At 39.1% G+C, this 22655-nt stretch overlaps 1 protein-coding gene across 13 annotated transcripts in view; it reads right to left on the minus strand.

Moving 5' to 3' along the window:
- Positions 1 to 2881: 2881 nt before the first annotated feature.
- The window catches only part of LOC108141715 (neuronal acetylcholine receptor subunit alpha-7), an 82683-nt gene continuing 62909 nt past the window's right edge, over positions 2882 to 22655 (minus strand). For 4 of the 13 annotated variants that reach the window (XM_041710648.1, XM_017265200.1, XM_017265204.2 and 1 more), the window contains 8 exons: positions 15577 to 15757; positions 14250 to 14325; positions 13681 to 13875; positions 8799 to 8885; positions 4565 to 4674; positions 4283 to 4497; positions 4036 to 4209; positions 2882 to 3096 (listed from right to left, as the gene is read on the minus strand). In XM_041710648.1, coding sequence (XP_041566582.1) covers positions 3012 to 3096; positions 4036 to 4209; positions 4283 to 4497; positions 4565 to 4674; positions 8799 to 8885; positions 13681 to 13875; positions 14250 to 14325; positions 15577 to 15757 — 1123 coding nt within the window. In that variant the 3' untranslated portion in view covers positions 2882 to 3011. Of the gene's footprint in view, positions 3097 to 4035; positions 4210 to 4282; positions 4498 to 4564; positions 4675 to 6195; positions 8886 to 12810; positions 12898 to 13680; positions 13876 to 14249; positions 14326 to 15576; position 22655 lie in introns of those variants that run through there. The other 9 variants (XM_017265205.2, XM_041710649.1, XM_017265201.1 and 6 more) reach the window with 6 other exon arrangements.

Here is a 22655-nt window from a genome sequence, read left to right on the forward strand (position 1 = left end):
GAGTTTTCAAATGAAAAAACATTTTCCTTTACTACAAGTTTGCTTTTGCAATAATTTCATTTTCATTTCTCATTTTTCATTTGTCATTTTTCATTTTTAAATTCGTTTATCGTTTTAGTTTTTGCCTCCTTTCATTATCTCATTATCTCGGGTAATCGCGTAGGTTGCCCTCTCCTAATGTAGGACGCTTAGTTTATGGCTCCTTCTGCAGGTCACCTCATTTTTATAATTGCCTAGTTAACGCTATTTTATTATTACTTGTATTATACATAATCTCGTACATGTAGAGTTCAATCTTTTAAAGAGTGTAGAAAATGGTTTGCTTTTTAAAACAGCTTCTTTTTATCAAAAAGACATCCATACACATATACATAGTTCTAATTATGCGCCTAGCTGCTCAAATATTAGCACTAAATTAATTATAAAAAAAATTAAATTTAAAATGCACACACCCTCCTCAACTCTAACTCTCGATTTCCGATGCATTCTGATACTGATTCGGATTCGAATTCGGATTCTCATACTTCTTCGATACCGCCTTAACTCAAGATCTCAATTTTAATCTCGATTTTCCGATTTCGAATTGAAATTCGTACTCGAATTTGACTAACGTTCGAAAAACAACAACCTCATGGGGACAGAGCAGTTTTCGGTAGGATTACGCATCGCTCTGGGCGTAAGTAAAAGTCGTCTCATATCAAATCTAAATTTAAATTTAAATGTAAATGTAAATGCAAATAAAACATACAAAGTGAGTGTATACACATATAACGCTTAAATCTGATCTGCAGTTCCTTCAGTTGATTCAGCACTCGATTGGGTTTGGGTTCCTTCTGACAGCGGTTGTATCCTATAGGGCCGATCTGATTTTCGTTAAGTAAACTTTTCGTCTGGCTATCAAAAGTGGTTCGTCACACAATTCTGTTAGAAATTCTCTTTGGCAGGACAACGTAAAAAGGACTAATCGAGGGGACAGAGGAGTGCGATGAACTCGGCAGTGTTGCTATGCTTCTTTGTCCTTCAATCATTATCGATTTCTATCTGTCGATTCTTCACTTTCAACAAGGAGGTAGGTTTTTCATTGATTTTGGTTTTGTGTAGAAAAAACATTCACGTTTAAAGGTTTCTTAGGTGGGTTCCGGAAAGTGTGTTCGAGTTTGAGTTCGTCTTTTGGGGGCTATACCGTAAATATCACTGTTTTGCTTTGTGTCAGGGGAGAGCAGAGTAAAGTAGACAAAAATTCGAAGCTCATTTCTAGGAATACACAGGGATGTAGATATATAGATATAGATATAGACAGAGAGATAGAGATAGAGAAGTCAACCGAAAATTATGCGAAATTTCCAACAAAATTGTGATTTGTGTCTTTGTGATTTCGAGTTGCATTGAGTTGGTTTGGTTGGTTGGCTTTGTGGGGCACTGTTCTGTACTGTTCTGTTCTGTTCTGTTCTTGCGCTGCTTAGTGTCTTTAGTTTTGCTCGTTTCCGTATCGTTTTATTAAAAATATATCCATATATATATGTGTATGTACTTGTATATATGCGGTGATATATGTGTCATAAAATATATATACACCTTTTCATCTTGTATTGCTAGTTCGGTTTTGGTTTCTCTGGTTTTCGATTTCCGTTTATTATTACTTTGACTAATTAATTGGTGACTATAACTCGGTTTGTTTCGCCCTCGGGTCGTTTGTCTTCATGCTTACTCAATTTGCTACAATATTTCAACAATAAATTTTCTAAAAACATGATGTTCAACGAACATACTTCCCCACAATGTGTTCGTGAATGCGTCTTTTAAAAATTAATTCAATTCACTATGAGTATATGTATATATAGACCTTTGTTTATATCCATTATTATGTGTCAGTTTGTTACCATTTACAATCAGCTATCTTCCAAGCAACTCTTCAAAAGCGTTTCGAAAGTGAAAAAAAAAATAAATGAAATAAAATTTTAATTAGAATTTGATAATAATGGATTGTATAAGAAACACAAGTATGGTTCGTAAAAGTTTCTTCATTGGGATCATATTTTGTTTGCAAACTGGAATGAAGGAAATCAAACAAAATATTGTTGGTCCACGTGATCCCAAAATGAAAACTGAACTGGAATATATTAAAGCCTAAAACGGCAGACAACAAAGGGTCATCGTCCCTAGCCTCCTGTTCTTCTCCTGCTTACACTTTCCAACGAATAAATGGTTACTTTCCCTTGTTTTTGCATTTGTCAATTAAGTGCTTCAGTGTCGGTGTGTCGGTGTGTCTCTGTACGTGAGTGTGTTGCCATTTTAAATACATATCTAATGTCTCATAGGAACAATCTCTTATATATATCATATATCTTAAGTGTATGTGTGTGAGTGTCTGTCCTCTGTTCGTCTTACATAAATTATAACAACTCAGCATATTAATTAACTTATAACTCTGTTATTGTACATACAATTACCTAGATGTATGTAAGTCTGTCTGTCTGTCTGTCTGTCTGTCTGTCTGTCTGTCTGTCTGCGTCTGTATCAGTGGGTATACACATGTAACCTTTGTGTGTCCTGTCCCGCGATGTTTCTTTGTTCTTCTCTTCGTCCTGCTCCTCCTTGTGCTCCTCCATCTCCATCTCCAACTCCTCCTTCTTTGGCTATTCCTATGCAAATTTTTGTTTCATTTCTTGTTGTTTACTTAACTCTTATAATTCTGTGTATGTGTGTGTGTGTGTAGCTTATTTAACACTTTTTTCGGTTCTTGTACGGCAGTAATTTTTGCTTTTTTGTTTGGTTTGTCCATAAAATATTTTTTAGTACATGATTTTGTATCGTTTCTTTTTTCTTGCGATATTTTCTTTGCTCATTTTGTTTACTTAAAAATGTAATTAACAATTTTTTATTTGCATTATTTTTGTTGTATTTTTTTTGTTTGCTTTTTTTCGCAGCAGCTTTGCTAGTTTTTGGTTTTTGAAAAAGAACTTAACTAGGCGATTCCATATCCGTAGCTTAATTGTCTAATTCCAGCGTCCTTATTGCACGATTATGTGCGGAGCCGAGAGCAGCACGGTAACCGTTGCAATAATCGTGAAGAGCGTGAAAACAATTAAACAAAATCTGTGGAGTAGAAGAACAAGCAGAGCGGCAGCAAACAAATCAGCATGGCCTCCAAACAAAATGGCGGCCGACCGGTAGTCGGCCATCTTTCAATATTTGCGTCACGCGTATGGGTATGTGCGTGTGGGTGAGTGTGAGTGAGTGGTGAGCGAGGGAGCCAGCGATTGTGTGGGTTCATTCCGCCGGAAGTCGAGCAGCCTAATTGTTTGACTTTGCCGGGCAGGCTGCTGCCGAATCCTGCCGGCTTGGTTCAATAAGTTCACACCCATTCGCAAGCACACATCTTAGAGTTCATAATTGCGTGTGCGATTGCGGATAGGTGATAATTTAGTGCCCAGGAACTATCCAAAGCCCCAATATGTACCCTAAACAGATAGAGTCTTTATGTCATTCAGTGGGTTTTCGGACTTATAATACTTTGCTAGTTTGGAAAAAAGTTAAAAACAAATTTTTTTTTTGTTGCTTTCAATAAATAATTTTTAAATTATTTATTTTTAAAAATATTTAAATTTCAATATTGGCTTTCAAAAATAAAAACTCTGAACGGCTGTATTCTAATGATGTCAAATATACTTTTTTTCAAGAAAATATAAAAGATTTTTCAAAATTCGTATTTTGACTTATATATTTGGATGCTGCTTATAATATTTTTTAACCTTATTCTGTATTTGTACAGCAGAAGAAATAAATGTTTAATAGGTATAGTTCGCAAATCTTTTAAATGTTAAAAAAAAAATTCCCCACCGAATTATATATAAAATATCCCTTTAACCAAATGATCTATACATTGTTTACTAAATCGTTATGTTTCTAAATCGTTTCCCACATAACTGACTAAAAAAGAATAGGTTTTTGTATTTGTGTATTTGTGTGTAATTCTGTGTAATTGTGTAATTGTAATGCAGGAGTTTTATATTTATGATGGGAATGGGAACTCACCTATCCACAACCATTGCCGCGAACTTCCAATCGCCAATCAATTCCGCTTCGTCGTCAGCTTTGCGCATGCGCGCCGTAATAAATTGCAATTCTTTGAGAATTAGGGTAAGATCTTTGTGATTGCAGCCGATGGCCGTGTGGTGTTCCTCCACCGTTGTTGGCCGGCCAAAGCTACTGCAGAGGAGCGCATTTACATCGAGGCAGGGGGTTAATCTGAACACTAAAAGACCGAAAGTGAGATACTTACGCCGAGGAACCGATGGCCGTTTGGGAGCCCGATATTGTGTGCCGAAAGTCGTCGTCGATGTCGAGGACATTGGCCAGCAGGGACTTGGAGGAGCGCTCCTTCAGCTCCAGCTCCTTCATGCGATTGCTTAATAGTATTGTTTTGCGTGTGATCTTGCGGCCGGGTCGACCCATCCGCAAGATCCAGGGCAGCCATTGTAGGAAAACGGATTTGATCTGGCAAGTGAGGAGCCAAAAGTCAGGCGGGGAACAGTGAACGGAAATCTGGTGGGGATTGACTCACCCACGGTGGCATCTCGTGGATGTCCGCTGTGCGATGGTGATAGTTGAGCACCACTACTGTCAGCACCACCGACGATGCGACCATGAACATGATGCAGTTGAAGTAGGTGCCTAGGGGTGGTGCGGTTTGTGGGTTTGCGTATTGCAAATTACGGATTTGTCGATTGTGGGGTGAACAGAGAGCAGAGAGTAGAGAAAAATCGTATGTTAGAGTGGTGCTCTGTGGAGTCTCCAAATCATCGAAACACTAAGAACAAAAGCTCAAAATTATAATTTACAAAAATATTACAACATTACTTTAGTTTAGCTTCATTTCATGAAAGACTTTGGTTAGATTTACGATTAGAGAAAGTAGCTTGATAAGTTTACTGTGTTGTTACAATGCTGTGACTATGTTACTTTACTCTAATTTACGTTGCGGATGCCACTAAGGAATATCTAAAGATAGTCACTACGTTTGATTTTTATTCGATACTTTTAGGTTCATTCTTCATCATGCAGTTTAGTGTAAACTTTTTTAACTGAGGATCATGCATGCGCTTGGCTTTAATAATTGGAAACGAAATTGGAGCGAAGGACAGTCAAATCATCTTATTAAATTAACGAAATAATATGAAAGTCATTCCAACCAATTGGAAGATACTTATTATTATTTTTTCGGATAGTTATCCTTAGCTCGTAGGCTTGTATCAAAGTTAATGTTTTTGATGTTTTAACTACATTAAATATGTTAAAATTATATGATTACTTTCAACTCAACTGTCCTTTGCTACTTCTACTCTAAGAAAATATGAATAGCAAGCATTTTTGTTGAGGGCTGGGGTCATTGGTTAATTTTGTCTGGGTCTGTGGTTTTCAACTTGTTCTAAATAATGCTGGGAATTGATATTTTAATTGCTTTGGCGAACGGATTATGTGCTTGCAATTGATTTAACGTTTATGCAGTTTACTGTATGCTCTCTGAATATTTAATAACAATTTAACAATCGGTTTAATTAGTTCGTTGTTTTGAGTAGGCTTTTGATACTTGGGTATGAGGAACAAGGCCTATTGGTTAACTGCGATTACCTAAAGCGTAGAATTAAGTATGTACAAAGCGTTTCCGGTTTGCGGGTGGATGGACAAGCAGAGCAAGGGCACCCTAAGACGCAAAACCGGAAACCGAATCGGGATAGAATCGAGTGTGGTTATTGTGTTAGTTGGACTTTGTCTCAGAGTCAAAGAGGTTCAGCCAAAAGTCTAAAGAAGCGGAGGTTGTTCGGTTGGGTTTGGGTATGGGTTTAGGTAATTTTTGGGTTCGGGCTTGGGTTCCAAAAATACTTTTGGTTCATCATCTGCATCTCGTGTTTATCCAGTTGGATTTGGATCATGCTCAGCATCGCTTAACATTCTTTTACCTACTTTAGTCGGTCTAGTTTGGTTTTTACAAGATTCACTTTGATTTTTAGCGCAAACTTTCGTTAGGTCTAATGAGTACTTTGTACAATCGTTTTTTTTTTTTTGGTTTTCATATTCATTTGTTTTGATTTATCAGCTAAAAGAGAGAAAAGTTTTTTGGTTGTATTTAAAGCTCTAAAATTTAAATTTAGTTTGATTGGATTGTTGATTTTTGATTGTTTTCGAAATGATAAACTCAAGGTTACAAACGAGTCAATTGAAAGTTCGAATACCTAAGAGCGGTACGGCTTCGCTGGTTTTCGTAATGACATTGCCGACCAGCAGGGAGAAAACTGTTTGCGACAGTAGTATAGTGACACCTGTAAAATATTTTGTCAAATTTGGTCAGATCTCGTGTATGTGTGGATCGTGGATCGCCGCAGTTTGTCCGTCCGGAGGAGTGTCGTCGGTTTCTGATTGAGTTGGGAAACAGGGAATAGGATCCAAGAAAGCTTCGGGGTTAGACTAAATGATATTTTTTGGCTGAACCTTCTCGCAGAGAACACAACACAACTTAACACACTAGAGACCACCCGGTCTGCAAGCATTGTTTATTTGAGTTACTTAATTTATTTAATTTAATCGTTGTTTGTTGGTTTTTTTAGGGGTGAGTGCATTCCAAGTGGACAGTGGTTTTCTGTTATCTATAAGCAAACGAATCCGCGACCCATTTCAACAAACAAAGAAAATTAGCGAATTAAGCGAAACTCAGCGAAATGATATTTTTGCAATACAAGATATGCAATCGAGCGATCAGTATTTATCAGTATTTACATTTGGGCATTAATCAATTGAAATTCGATAGACTTCGTTCACAGTTTGAGTTCTCAAAAAGGTTCTCAAGCAAAAAATATCATTCCGAGAAATGGGTCAAACAGCATATCGAAGGTGAGTTCGCATAGAGGGCGGGGTGGGGATTTATATATATGTGATCGGGAGTTTGTTTGGGTGGGTGGAGTGGTGGGTGGCACAGACAATAGCTAAGAAAGTTAAAGTAGCGTGTGTGGGTGGGTACTTGTGGGTGGTGGGTGGTGGGTGGTTGGTGGTTCGTGGTTGGGGGTGGTCGTGGCCATGACTGAGAGTTTCCTGTGTGACGGGTGAGCGAGCGATAACGATAACGATAACGAGAACGAGCTGCAAGATGGTGACAGTACTCATGGGCAAACCGAGGGTGAAAAACATATCTTCTTTTTGTGGCGGTGATGGTGGTGGTGGTGAAGCAATGCAAAATTCGATAATCTATTCATGGGCGAGTGAGTGGGTGGGTGGTGTGATAGTGACAGTGAGAGTGACAGAACCAAATCAAACACAAATCAAAGCTGTTAGCAAAAAAGTCAAATCATACAATACAAGACATAAAACTTCTTTCTTTCTTTTCTTTAATTGATTTCTTTCTTTCTTTCGGTTTGAGTGTCTGTGACGACGACATCATTAAGCATGTCATATATACGCCAGATGTGCTTTCATCTGCGCCTTTGTTTTCATTTCACAAGTATTATCCCAAACTCACTTGCATTGAAATCTGTCTCATAAGTATCTTTTGTAATTACATATGGGTTGAAATTGAGGGAGTGGCGTTTGAACGAAGAAATTGAAGCGAAAGAAGTACAAGCAAGATGTACTGCAATACATAACAGTTTATATATAGTTCGGATATATTGTATACATGATCGTATGGCGGAAGTTGTTTAATTTCAGAAGGAACTTGCCAAGGCGACGCTTCGATGCACTAGATAAAGCTTGAAATTTTTGAATACATTATGTAGTTCAATTTGAATTTGAAAGGATCTATAACATCATAAACGCCTCGCCGGTAAAGTTCGAGGAATGGAGTATATATACTGAAGGGAATTTGATCGATCATTGGTGCGGCATCGCTGGAATTCGAGGGGCCGAACTTCAACGACGCTGTGTGGAAGAAATTGAAGAGAAAATGGAAACGGAAGTGGAAGTGGAGGAAGTACAGATCGGAAGATAATAGATAACGATAGCATTTAAAAGACTGCCCTAACTTGTGTTCTTTGCTGGCTAGGCTAGCTGGGGATTTGATCAAAATCGACTTGAATAAGAAGCAAACCAAAAAGATTGTTGATTGTTCAAATGAAGATAGAAGGATATAGGCATAGTGATAGAGAGAGAGAGATATATATATATATAGAGATATAGAGGCAACAGAAGATAGTATGATCAACTAAGAAACTGCTTCGATATATATTGATACATATTTGTATTATTTGATATTATAACTTCAAGTTCAGAACGATTGAGAAGATAGGGTGGGACAGAGAGAACGAGTTGGAATTAGAATTGATTTGATTTGGTTTAGTTTGGTTTGGTTTAGTTAAGTTAGTAAGTACTTAGCAAAGTTGTTGTAATTAGTAAACATAGTACGACGCACACAAATAACATTTAACAACTTTTGTCACTTTAGAGTTGGATATTGTTTGACTTGGTTGGTTAGACTAATACTTTATTTAAGTTTAAGTTCGGTTTGGTTTCTTTTTGGCTTTGGTTTGTTTGGGGATTATATATGCGAACAATTTAGCAATGTGTGTGAGTAATATAATCGTAATAGATATGTATATATATATATAGGTAACAACAATAACAATAATATTCATGAATATATATATGTAGTTACATATATATGTATATATACTGCTATATATACATATATATTTTTAGGCGTGTACGTGTAAATCATATTAAGTACTTTGTTAATTATTCTTTGGTTTTGTTTTTGACAAATTTGAATATATATTTGCATTTGGTAAGTATGTTTTAAATGCAATCGCTACCTAACAAGGGGATTGCATCAGATACTTGGGGCAATGTCTCAGCTACAAGGTTGAGAAACACTGTGAGCGATAGAAGAATTGTAACTCCTGAAACAAAAGAATTTCGTTTTCGTTTTGAAAAATACAATAACAACCACACAAAAACAAATGACACAATCAAAATGGAACTCAAAAAGCGTACGTTTATGTATGTTCAAGTGTATCTGTATCCTTTTGGTGGCGTGTGTTCGTGTACTCGTGTATTCGTGTATTCGTAGACATATCGAGGACTTTGGAAGGGTATGTGGGTTCAGTAGTTGGGCCGTGGCAGTATAGGTTTGGGTTCTGTATCTTTGTATCTGTATATGTTCGAGGTTTGGTTTTCCGCAGCGCCTTTCGGGCCGAACAATTTGGAAATTGTAGATGGGAGGTTTTTGTTGGCTATTTAGCATTAGCATTTATCGGTTTCATTGATCTTGATCTCTGAATGAAGTGTGCTCGAGTGTGGATGAGTATATGCCTGAGTATGTTGCGAACTCAAAAATCGATTGGGGTCCAACAGAAATCGGGGCCTGGAAGGGAAGTAAGGACCAAGGGTACATAATCAGGGAAGTTCTCTCAAAGTTTAGCCCCGATGAGATGCTGTGAGGTTAAATCTCTGAAGGTATTCCCCCCTTTTTATGTCGCTTTGATCGGACAGAATGGGCACAAAATGTTCACAACATCTCGGAGTATTAAAAATATATTTTAACTTTTCAGGAGCTTAGCGGTCAGAGGGGTTGGCTAAGGGGCGACGATGGTGCCACCCCTTCAACTTTGACCCATTAGTATGGCGAAAGAGGGACAGGAAAAACTTTGAAAGTAGCGCAAGTTTTTCTTGGTTTGAGAATATTTGAAAATTGTACTCGAAGTCGACTCAACCCCCTCTTACACTTGCACTACGTGTTGCCAATTTGCCACGCCCACACGCCCGCCCCATTCAATTTGCTACGTGCTTCGACGAAAGAGATGGCACCATAGTGGGAGCGAGAGAGAAGAGACGCGGCTAAATGGGCAGTTAGAAGGGAATGCAAATGGTTTGTCAAGTCTCTAAGACAGTTGGTTGGAGATGGGGATTGGCGGCGGTTAATGTTACGGATTCGGTTACGGAACGGGTTAATATATATATATATATAGATACGTGACATAATATGAACGCATGATGGGCTCGACATCATGAACGATACGATATTATGTGGAGTTGCAACTCTACCATCTGATCAAATGGATCTGCATAAATGCAAGTTCAAATGTTGCTTCGATTTTGGTTTCATTTAGGCTTTATCGTTTAGGTGGAGATTCGTTTAGCGCTACGGTTCTATATGGTTCGAGGGTTCGGTTTTAGATGCCAGGAGTTTACGGGTTGCAAATGACTGGTTTTTGCGGTTTAGATTTATAGATACATTTCCAGGTTGTTGAGCAAGAAGAGCTAGATTAGTTTGGTGTTGTAAGTGGATGGGTTTGTGGCTTTTGGTTGTTTGGTTTGGTTGTTGGTGTGAGAATTCGATTCGTTTCTTGCGAGTAAGTAGGTGCAAGTTCAAATAGTTCTTCACGGAATTCGGAACAAGAAGTAGAGATATAGTGGCTATATGGATATTGACAAACTGGTATATATACTGAAATAGCGAGAGCGACAGAGGATTAGGACAGAGTGTTGAGAAGGTGTAAAGCCTTGGATTGCTTTCGGTTCTAGCCTCTTTTTTTTTTTTGAGTAGCATGCGCTTGTGTGGCTGCGTTCGACAAAAGTTCTGGTTGTTCTTTTCGTGGTGGTTCGGTGGTGTTGTTCTTGTTTGGGGAGCCAGTGGATTTGGTGGTTAGGTGGGTGGGTGGCTGCTGTACTTACGTCTGTTCAGCGTGTTGTCTATTTACAGTGTTCGGTATTGTGGGTGGGTGATCGGTGTCGAAATATATATATAGTCATATGGTTAACATAGATGCTTAGTTTCAAGGGGAGGCCTGGACCGCCCCAAGGCGTATTTGTACAGCTCTAGCGATACAAACTGATTGGTTAAGCTATACCTACCGCGAGGCCTCTACGGTAACGGGAATCGTGTGCTCAGGGGCGATACGAGTATGGCCTAACTATCTATTCCTCTCTACCAAGCCAAGTATCAAAACATCGCTTCAGCCGCCATTCAATCCTCTACGCTAGCTGTGTTCTCTATTCACTAACTTGTACACTTTACACATATGTATTGAGTTGCAGGGCATACGGCGGAATCAAGGAAATGACTCTACGAGGCAGCATTTCGAGGTCTCTGGTGGTAGCCATTGCAGTTGACATTCGATTTGGCACCCCCAGGGGCTGGCAGCTACAGTACGGGACGCGAGTGTAAGTGCATTTCCTCATCTCTGACCTCAACTGCGGCCGCCTGCCCTTGAGCCGAATCACACTACAATCCTTCCACCACTATCCCTCTTTTCTATATTTATGGTTTTCTGGTGTTTTTGTCTGACCAAAACAAGAAAATACAAAAAAAAAACCAAACAAAAACTGAAAAACTGGTTAACTCGGCTGTTGGGCTTTTTGTAAGTAAGTTAGTTGGTTTTTGTTGTTGTTTCTGGTTTGCTGTTTCTTTTTGGCTTTGGTTTTACTCCTCTCTTTTTTTTTTGGTAGCGAAAAAAGGTGGTTCGTTGGATTTTTTATGGTTTTTCTTTTAGATATTTTAGTGTATATATACATTTGTGGCTATATTTAAAATACATTTTCTTTAATTGCATTTCTGTCTACGTTTTTGATGCGGTTTGAAATGCTGCTATGCTTTCGGAGCCGGGATGATTGGACGGAAGGAAATGATTTTAGGAAAGAGGGGAAAGGACTCGTCCCAGCGTGTTTATGGGGCGAGCGCACACTAAGGACCAGCTTATTTACAGGATGATCGGGGGTTACTCGGTTCGGGGGTTTATAGGTATATTCAACATTGGTTGGGTGGCAGGCTTAGAACTGAAGAGACCAACGAAACGATACGATCGAAACAAAGGGATCTGCTAGAGGCACACGTAGATAAGCAAACGAATCCAACAAACAATCGAACAAACGAAGCAACAACATAACGACAAAAAGAACTCAGGAACCGATATATAGGACGGCTTTTTGGGCAAACACAGCAAAATCGAAACGAAAAACTCTCTTAATTGTATTTGTACTTGTGGCAGTGACTGTGGCTGTAATTGTGGCAGTAATTGTGGCAGTAATTGTGATTGTGATTGTGACCGTGATTGGACTGGCAGTTTTGTTTGTCGTGGGGTCGAATACCAATTATTTCAGAGCTATCGGAGTCCCGATGGCAGTAAAGTACATAGTTAGCAAAAAGAATTAGATAGGACTGGCAAGACTATGCGCTAAGGTTAGTTGGAAAAGCGAGTGAAAAGCTTAGGATAGAGTTAGAAAGATATCCTCGGGCTCGACTTGAGTACTTTACATGGTACTGGGAAAGGAGTTCTGAGGTGGTTCAGTGTTGGCCGTGGAGTGTACGGGGTTTACATAGAGTACGTGTGTGGCTAGTCTATTCGACATCCAGTTGCTCGGTGGTGGCACACGAGGTGAGAGTCCAGAGAGTACAGAGATATATAGATAGATCTATGGCAAACATACGGAGAGTTGGGAGTTATTGATCATTCCTCATTCGTGTGGAGGTGTTCCGGACTTCCGGTGTGTGTCGGTTTCCGGTGGATGGGGGGGTGTGTGGCAGAAGACAGTTACAGAAGTGTTGAGAGCTAAGTTAATTGGTATTTCGTATTCGTTTCTGATCGGTATCTTTTGTTAGTATTCGTGACTTGGTTTTAGTTTTTGTTTTTTGTTTTTTTTGTTTTTTTTTTTTTCGTTTCTCAGTTCATTGCACTACTGTAGCAAAACTAATGATTAACTAAAAACAGCATTAGCACAGCACGACTTTCTGTTCAGCCACCGTTAGCAGTGGTCTAGTGGTAGCTCGACCGATCGGTCCGTACTTTGAGCTATAGCTAGAGCGGTTAAATTAGCGTGTGTGTGTACCTATAAGAGGAACAGCGTCCGACGTTGTCGGCATGGACTCGGCGACAAGGTTTAGAAATACTGTTAATGATAGTAGTATAGTTACGCCTGCAACAAGAGATACAATAAATATAAAACGCAATTTAAATCAAAGTCGAACGGAAAACACATCGGAAAACTGAAATACCAAGATTACGTAATAAGTTTTATCATTAGTAAATATTTATCGAAAAATTAGGATAACTTTTACACATTTTACTCATCAGCTTTAGGTATTTAGTTTTACTCCTTTATGGGGATGGGTTGTTCATGGAGTTTATAAGGGGTATTTATTAAATCTTTGCACGGGACAGCAGGGACTTTTAGTTCATTTTAGTGGCACAAGATGAGTGTTTCCCTTTTTTTTGAGTATACAGTTTTGAAGAAAAAATATTGATAAACTTTTGAAAATTGTAACAACAAATACTTAAAAGGGAAACACTCGTTTTGGATTATAGTATTTTTACTTTAGTTTAAAAACTGAACAGAGAACATGCATAGACTGACTATCGTTAGAAGCAGCGTTGAATACGTAGATTTTAAGGGGGATTTTTTCCATTATTTTTTTTTGTTTTGGGTATTTATGGTTTATCTTTGATAATTAAATCCAGCTAAGACCCATTTCGCTACCCTTGCTGCTTGACCTCAAAGAACTCGATAACCTGGCGGGGCCTAACAAACTAACTCTGACATCTATGCATATACAGAGGCGAACTGGAATTTTCGGAATAAGAGAGTCACCGCTGAAAAAACTCACAAAGTTCATTTAGAGAATTGGATAATACAGTTCAGATCGGTTGGTATGTGAGGTATTTCTGTGTTTGGGCAAGGGAACTCGTTTGGCATACTCACCCAGCGTCAGCTTCTCGCCCGAGTCCGGCGGCAATGTGAAACCCAAAAGGGCCATCGATGAGATTAGCACACATGGCACGATTAAATTGAAAAAATAATATAATGTACGGCGACGTATTTGTATAGTAAAGGTGATATCGACATATGGTTCTGGGCAGCAGGCGTAGACTATCGTATTCTTCTTTCCCGGCATGGCTGAACGATAAAATTGGATTAGTGAGCTTCGGGCAAGGATATTTTGGGTCGAGACAGAGACACAAACATAGACATATATACAGACACAATGACACACGTATGTACAACAGATTTTTACAGATTAGTCTTGCGATTGAGATCTTTAAGGTATGTACAAATTAGTCGTAAAACTAGATTATAAGAAAATGAAAAAGAGCTAGGCAAATCATAATCGACTATAATGCAATTTTTCGATATCGCAAGCAATGCGTTAAACAATAAATAAATGGGGTTTCTTTTGCAGTTGAGGTAATGCTGATAAGACATTTACAAATGACAACGATCAAACGAAATAACAGTTAGAGAAATAAGCATAATGAGGTTTGTTTACTAACCAAGCAAGTACCACTCGCCATTTGTTATGAAATCGGAAAGATCCCCTCCATCTTCGGAATTCAAAACCAAATCCAACTGATTTTCAAACGATATTTTGTATTGTTTTTTTTTCATGGGTATTCACAGAGAATGGAAATCAATTTGCAATAAACAAATCAATTTTTACATATTTTTGTTTTTTTTGGAGGTTGGTCATTGAGTTTTGAGTTTGAGTATTCGTTTTTAATTGGAGAAAGAGAACATTTAAGATTTTAGTTTGTTGTTGAATTTCGGTTAGAGTTTTTACAAAAAGCCACATTGAAACAACATTTATGTACAGATATAGCATGTGTTCGAGGTGTACGAAAGAGATAGAGAGCGAGCAAAATAGAGAATTTTTTATTCTTTTCATTTGTTTTGAGATTTGTTTGTTGTTGGTGCAAAATACGTGGGAAATAAAAGCGCTGTAAATTAAAGATGTCTTCAAACATCCTTCACTTCGAGTGTAAATACTGTATGTAATTTTTTTTGTTGACTTTCATTAAGAGTCTTTACGTCGTCCAAAAATATTCGCCGGTTGCTGTTTTATTTTGGGCGTGGTTTTTTTTGCCTGCTACCATGCAAAATAGTTGAAACTTCAGAAGTTCTCTGCGGTGAAAGATTCTATAATTTCCACACATGATTCCATTTTGGGAGACTTTTTACGAGAGGCTAACCCAACTGTCCAACACTGTCAAAAGTCAGTGTTGAAAGCGGTTGCCATTTGAGTTAAGCTCATATGGTGTGTGTTGGCATAAAATATTCAATTCTCCTGATATCATCTGATTTGAATATTTCAGCCGACACACTGGACCTCTTACAGTTCAGTGTTGTTAACAACACTGCGATCTTTTGGTTTTGTAATTCGCAAAAACGCAAAGAATTGTTCGACATGAGGTTTACGAACGAACAAATCATAAACTAGAAGATACATTCGGGTGGATAGTGATAGAGATTGACAGAGAGAGAGAGAGAGATAGAAGTTTGGAAAAGCATATAAACGAAATTACAAATCCGTCCTAACCCTATCAATTATCCTATACTCTCTATACTTTTCGTATGGCTACAGTCAACTCTCGGCGATCATAACTTGCCGCGCCTTTCCTCGTGCGTGAGTCTCGTGATTGGCAGAAGCGTGATCGTGCTCGAGTTGTAATGTGTTTGAGTTCGGGTGTTAGTGTGAGTGAGGTGAGTAGCCTAGTGTAGCCAGCGTTCACTGTACTATTGGAACTAGTTGCTGTTTTACTGGTTACTGGTTGGTTACGTTTTGCTTGTTCTTGCTGTGTGTTTTGTCGATTGCCACTTTACCTGATTTCCATCGTAAGTCCAACTACCGAATTTCATTTCGCAATGTTGGTCATCAAATGGGAACCACGTGATGTCTATCTTGCATGTGCTCTTGAAGATACCAGGGGGCACGTACAGACAACTGCCGTTATGTTTGACCACAATGTTGGTGTGATACGTGCCATCGAATCCCTCATCCGCGCTAGATTATTGTACAATTTGTTTTAATGGATTATTGTCTCGATCGATTGGTTGTTATTCGCTTATCAAGTTACAAATCTCTTTGATTCATGGGTTATCATTTCTTTGGTTTCTTTGTCTGTTATAGTTTGCTTTTCCTTTGATCGATTATTTTTCTGTTTATTTGTGACTTGCGCTTTGATTTGTCATTTTTGTCTTTTTTCATAACTACTTAAAAATGTTTTTTGTTTTTGGACAGTGCTCTAGGGATCTAGAGCTGGGATTTCTCTGGGAAAGTAACTATACTGGGAATCATAGGGGGATTTTGTGTTCGGGTTGTTGTTCTGGTTGTGTGTCTTAGCCTGTTGGTACTCAAACTCTACTTGGGGGGCAGACTTACATAGGTATCTATTGGTTTACTTAAAACTTATTTCATTTTATTTGTGGATGCTCTGCTTAACGTATCTCGGTGAAGTTTATCTTGGCCCTAGTGGTCACTGAAATGGATCTCAACCAGCGTTTGACGACCCAAACGGAATTTCTATTGCCTCGCTCTCGACACAAAGCACTCGGAAATGGCAATCTGCGGCTGCCCAAATACAAATATCTTTGCATACATATCTTTGTATCCAGTATCCAGTATCCCGTTTCCTGTATCCACCATCCAGTCTGGCGGCACTACCAATATGCGCATATGCAAATGAACCACAGCAGATAGATACTCCAAAAATGTGGCCAAAGTATGCCATATATAAACCCATCAGAGAATACATATTTGCGTGCATTATGTATGAGAGAGTACCTCTTGACTTTGCTGCTGCCCTCGAATGCTGCAATAAAATGCAATTACGGCTCTGATTTCGACTCGAGTGCCGAGAATGTTGCGTAAACATTTTGTGGACAATTTTGTTTTGCATTTTTCGGTCACCACAAAGAGGCAATGACATGGGATTCATGATGGGCTGACAGCCATTTCGGGGGCGTTGGGGCATGTTTCCCCTCGTGACGGGGCTTACATGCGACTGCTGCGGCATTTAAGGGGAATTTGTGCGCTGATTAGCGGCAGGTCAAGCCGAAACCGAAAACGAAGCGCAGATGCTGCCCAATCGGGCTTAAGAGATTCGATTGCGGTCTGTTCGGAAACAATATATACTGTATATACTATGTATATATACTATAGGTATTGTGCGGCATTACAGTTAATTGATATGGCCAAGCAATCTTGTTGGGGTGAACGTGTTAAAACACATACGAGCTTCCGCCCGTAATTGGCACGTCAATCCTTTTGAGCCGTGAGCAACCTTCATCACTTTGGCCCCAAATGAAAATCATTTTAATTTCGAGAAGTGAAATATTTGCCTGTATATATTTTTTTGTTCGGCCTCGCTTCTGATTTCTCTGCGTGGCCTTATTAATATTGACGTTGGTCTCAACCCGATTCGCTTTTGGGGCACGGAAAGGCACGGCACTAAGCCGACACCGCTGTCAGTTTCATTTGGGTCGGTTTCGGGCCTTCAGTTGCGGCTTACTCCCAAACTTCTGATGCTTTGAAAAACACAGATAATGTTGCAATTAGAGTGAAAGCTTTTCATTGCTGGCATCGGGTGGTTTAAGGTCCGGCATCTCAATTAGGCAGCCGTGAAAGGAATCGCAATCCGCGGCTGAAATCAGCATAAGTAAATGCTACAAAAAGCAGACGCAGTCGATTGATTCGCCGAAAAAGGCTACATAATGAGGCAAGGCCAATCTCCGCGGCCATGTATCTCCATCTGGAATTTTTTTTTTTTTGTATCTGTATCTGTATCCGTGTCTGTATCTGTATCCGTGTCTGCGAATGTCTCGCTATTGATCTAAATGATGGCCGCACATTAGCACCGCTGGCGACGCATACAAATTAGGTTCGAATGTGGGTCGTGCGGGGGAGAAGAATTAATAAATTAAACGAAAGTAAAGGTCTGTGGGGCCGTTGTTTTGCCTCAAAACCAAATCGAATCCTTTGCAAACTGCCTGTCGCTGTTTGACTTGGCTATTTTGCCGGCACACGAACTCTGAACTCTGTTGAAGTTCATTAGCAAACAAAGTTGACAGCCGAAAGGTTTCTCTTTCTCCAAGGGGGCCATCCAGTGATTTCCCCTGACTATGCCACTGCCCAGCTAATCAATATGATTTTTATTTCCAGCCATTCTCGCTTAGCCCTTGTCCTTAGTCCTTTGTCCTTTGTCTTGGTTTTTGGTCTTTTCCTTGCGAAATCAACGTCGGATGCTGCGTGCCATGGAAATTAAACCTGCAACGTGTACGTGTTTTGATTCATTAGGCTTTTTTTTTTTTGTTTGCCCGACTCTCGGGTGACATGTAAATGCCATTTACGGGGTCCGGCGCCACAAAACGGAGAACATGCCCCGTGCGTCAATCAACCGTAAACCGTGTGTGACTGGGGACCCCATTAGGTTAAATAAGCTTACTCCCGGCCCGTTAGCTGCAGTGCAGTGGCAAATATAAATTGCAATTACTTCTGCAAATGCACCTGCACCCCGCATTTCGCAGTTCGCAGTTCACCATCCGCAGAGTTGACACTCCGCCAGGTGCATTTGTATCCGGCCCCGAAGTCTCCGCCGTAGTTTGTCCTCATTTGCGAGCCAAGTTTGAGCCGTACTAAATGCGTGTGGGTCCGGCTTTTATGCTTTTTATGCTCGTCTCGGTTTTAGTTTCAGTTTTTGTGCCTTGGGACGTGTGGCATTTAAGTTGTTTTTAGTCGGCACCTGGCAATGGCCGTGTTGGGAATGTGGCAACAAATTCTGACATTTAAGTTATGGCTTAAAATGTTTAAGCCCCCCACCGGGTGGACACGGATTTGTTTGGCTCACTCTCTTTTTTTCGCCCATTCAGCAAAAAGGATTCGGCGGTGGTCCAATCGCATTCGTCGAAGGCAGCTCACAAAAGTTAGGAAAAAAATGTAAATATCATAATGAAGTTTTTGCCTAGGCGCCGGCAACTGTTTGGTGGACATGTAAACTTTTTTGGCTTGCCGTGCATAGTATGTGCATCTGTGAGATAATTCCGTTGGCAGAAAAACGCTGGATGACAAATAAATTTTAGAGAAATAGAGTGCTTCCTTTGAGGTCGTTTGTCTTTTGAACAATGTAGCAGGTCAGCTGCAGCCACAGCTGCTTCATTAGATGGGTTTGACTTTGGGTTTGCGGTCTTATGACTAACCTGAGATTTCTGGCGGGGATGTGGGCATGCAATGTTTCGGTTGGAGCTTACACGGCTACTTAGGCTAACTTAGGCAGACCTAATGGGTATGGCAAATGATTCCTCGATGCCTGGCTATTGACACATCAATGCACACGCACACACACAGACGGTTAAATATATATTGGGATATAAATATATAGGCATATATGTGGATAGTTAGACGGTTAAACACAGATATATAGTTATGGGTTAGTAAACACAACAGTAGGATTGGGTATATAGAGATGATTATAACTGGACACCGAGCAAGAACCGAGAAACATGAGCTTATTATTATTTATTATTGTTAAGGAACACAGTGAACAAATAGCTAAAATGAACGATATATAGCACACACCGATAACAATTGATTACTTTGGTGATTGCAAAGCATACACGCACACACTCGTACGCACACACTCGTACGCACACACACACACTCTCGCTGAAGCGGACATTTTAAAAGCGAACCAAATGGAAAATGGCGAAATTGCGATATGAGAAATGGGAAATGAAATGGCAATTATTCAAGGCACTTCGATGGGTAAATGACTGCAATGCGTGCATCTAACACTCGTTAGGAAACCAAAAACATTTATGATTCGTACTCCCTTCGCAATTATTGCTGGCCATGTGGCTGAAATGTTTTCGCAACGGCTTACGGGGCGTATGATGAATGCATGGTTATGGGCATAAATACCAGTTCAACGTCGTTCCACTCTTGTTTTGTTTAAATAGGCACACACACAGTCATTCAATAGTCACTAGACTAACTAGTTGTACATGTCGACTAACATTTAGTGAAAGCGATTTGAATGTAATTTTGTTCAGGTTCTTTAAAGTATTTTCATTTAGGATTATAAAATGTTCGGATGATTCTTCCAAGATATCTGCTTAATTTAGTATTTGAAAGATTTCCAGTCTGAGCTTTATTAAAAGTTTCTTCTTGAGATATTGTATTAGCGTCTTAATATGTTCAGTTTATAGAAATTGGAAAAGTTTCGGACAAATCTCCTTAAATTCAAAAGAAACATGAAAGAACGGTTAAGTCGAGTTACCCGTCTATTAGATACCCGTTACTCAGCTAACAAATTTCAAACTAATATTTCCCCACAAAACTATCGGACTTTCGGTGGCGGCATCTGTCGAACAGCATGGCCAACACTTGAAGCTAATAGAGTGCAGCACCCCCAACCCTTGTTAACAGTTCTTTTGTTCTGTCTCTCTTCATCAGCGATTACCGGCAGAGCAGCGGTCGAGCAGCGGCATATAGGCGGCATATGAACAAATTTACGCTGCGCAGGAATCTGCATGCCAAATTCCAAATAACTTGCTTTAATAGATCTCAACTCAAGATATCAACGTTCATAATAAGGACGGACATGGCTAGAACGACTCGGCTTTTGATCCTGATCAAGAATATATATATAATATAGGAATACATAGTAAACGTGTTCTTTTCTTTTCCTCTTACTCTCCGAGTGACGGGTATAAAAACTAAATAACTATCTCAAGGAATATTCATCAGACTCTCAATTAAGTTAGACTCTTGAATACTTTATAATACTTTGGTTTTGATTGCGTATGTCATGATGTGTCGTGTTTTTTGATAGTTTTAAATGCTTAGATGAGACGATCGATATTCGGTAATCCATTTGTGGTACAGAAAATATCTGTGGTGCATTGGTTTAATATTAACTTGATGGGTTCGCTTAGCTAGTCTAGCCAAGTTTTCGATTTAGTATAATGTATTTAGCTGTAGCTTATATTAAAATGGGATGGATTTTCTATTTAAGTACTTTTAACATTTAATTTAATTGTGTTTGCTGTGAAGTGTTTTGTGTGTGTATATGGAATGGGGGTGGTGGTATGTGGTGCCCAGCAAAAGTAAATGTACTTTTGGCACCTTGCTGGGACACACGACTTTTAGTTGTGGGATGAGGTGGGGATTTAGGTTAAATATTTTTTTTGCATTTGGTATTATTTTTATGCGGTTTTATTTAGTCTTTTGTTTAGTAAGAGGGATTTGATTTCTCATGCACAATACTTGAAAATCTATTTTGCCTTTTTTCTGTGATGTTTTCTAGATGGTTTCTTGTTTTGTTTTTTGCAAGCTACGTATGAGAATGACAAAAAACATTTTTCCATTTTCGGTTTTGATTATTTCTTTACAGTTTGTTGTCGGCCAAATAAATTCAAGTACTGAACGTCTAACCAGAAATATTACACCAGCATATTGTTGAACAATCTCTAAGGAGGTTATTGTCTTTCGGAAATGGAGCGAGAGGACTTTGACTTGAGCTTGAGCTTGAGTTAAGGTGAAGTCTAAGTGTGAGCCTTTGACTGACTAGGAAGCAGACCACAGACCGCTGTCCCCGATTCGAGGAATTTGAACCGGGCTGTTTCGAACAAAGTACTTGCGCAATATTCTGGTTAAACAAAGTTTAAGTTGTTTGGAGTTTAGTTTAGTTTAGTCTGGGCGATTATTTAGCTTGTTTGGTTTGGTTTTGCGGTTACTTTGTCTTTGGTTTAGTTCGCTTTTAGGGCTTGATGTTTGGTTAAGTTAATGCTGGATAACTCAGGCATTTCATGTGTTATACAACGTTCGGTTAGCATTACGAATCCAATTACAATGTGAGGCCCACATCAACGGCAAGCTGACAATGTACAGTCCCACTAGACAACCACTGCGTGTAAACTACTCTTATTGAAGTAAACAAATTTTTCTTATTTTTTTTTCTTTTTTGTTTGTTTTCCTTATTTTGGTTAAGTCACTTTTCGAAACGAAAACATTGAAAGCAAATTATAAGTGGGTAACATTGAAACACAAATATCGTAATGTACGGGTAGGAAAAGTCGAATTGGCCACCGAATCAAAAACACAATTGTTTGTTTGACTTGCGGCTTGTTTCGATTTTCGTATTTGTTTTTTTTTCTTTCATTACTAAATACAAATAGACACACAAACAATAGCGAGTGGATTATGATGTGTTTATAATAATAGCTATATAACTAAGTATGGATGGGTATGGAGTCATACATAAGTTAAGGGTATGCAAATATGCTGGGTATTTTCGTTTTCAATTCAAAAACCAACTCAAATCGAACCGTAAAAAGAATATTATAAACTAAACTAAGGGAGGGCAAACAAATAACTTTACTGGGCTTGCTGAATGATACACTTTCGGATGGAGTTTCCATCTCGAAATCCATTCAACACACCCTTAAGGTTCGCGGTGAATCCATCTTTAGATGGTGTCACCCGAAACTCTAATGGTTAACTAGTAATCTATTTTAAATCAACTAAAGTGCACAATTCAACTACGTAATTATATTTGTATACGCTATGTTCAACTATAACTATAACTGAACGCAAAACGAAACGATAACAATAAACTTCTTTGGGGGATCCATCCTACGAATCGAGTTGGATGGTTGTGGTTTCTATTGGCCAGCCTAACTTACCATTGTTCAAGTAATACAGTGATTAATTGGGTTACATATTGTGAGTTATACGGGCCTATGCCCAGACTTAAGTCTGCTCTATGAGCCGGATGTGGCTGGTTATGAAATGCGCAAACACTTTTACTGATTCTCAGATTAGTTTCTTTGATTGATGTGGGACTGCGATAGCCCTACTATTCGGTTACAATTACATCGAGTCCGGCCGGAGTGGACCCAGATCA

The sequence above is a fragment of the Drosophila elegans genome, unplaced genomic scaffold (assembly GCF_018152505.1).
Source record: "Drosophila elegans isolate 14027-0461.03 unplaced genomic scaffold, ASM1815250v1 contig_814, whole genome shotgun sequence".
In the NCBI taxonomy this organism is placed as follows: domain Eukaryota; kingdom Metazoa; phylum Arthropoda; class Insecta; order Diptera; family Drosophilidae; genus Drosophila; species Drosophila elegans.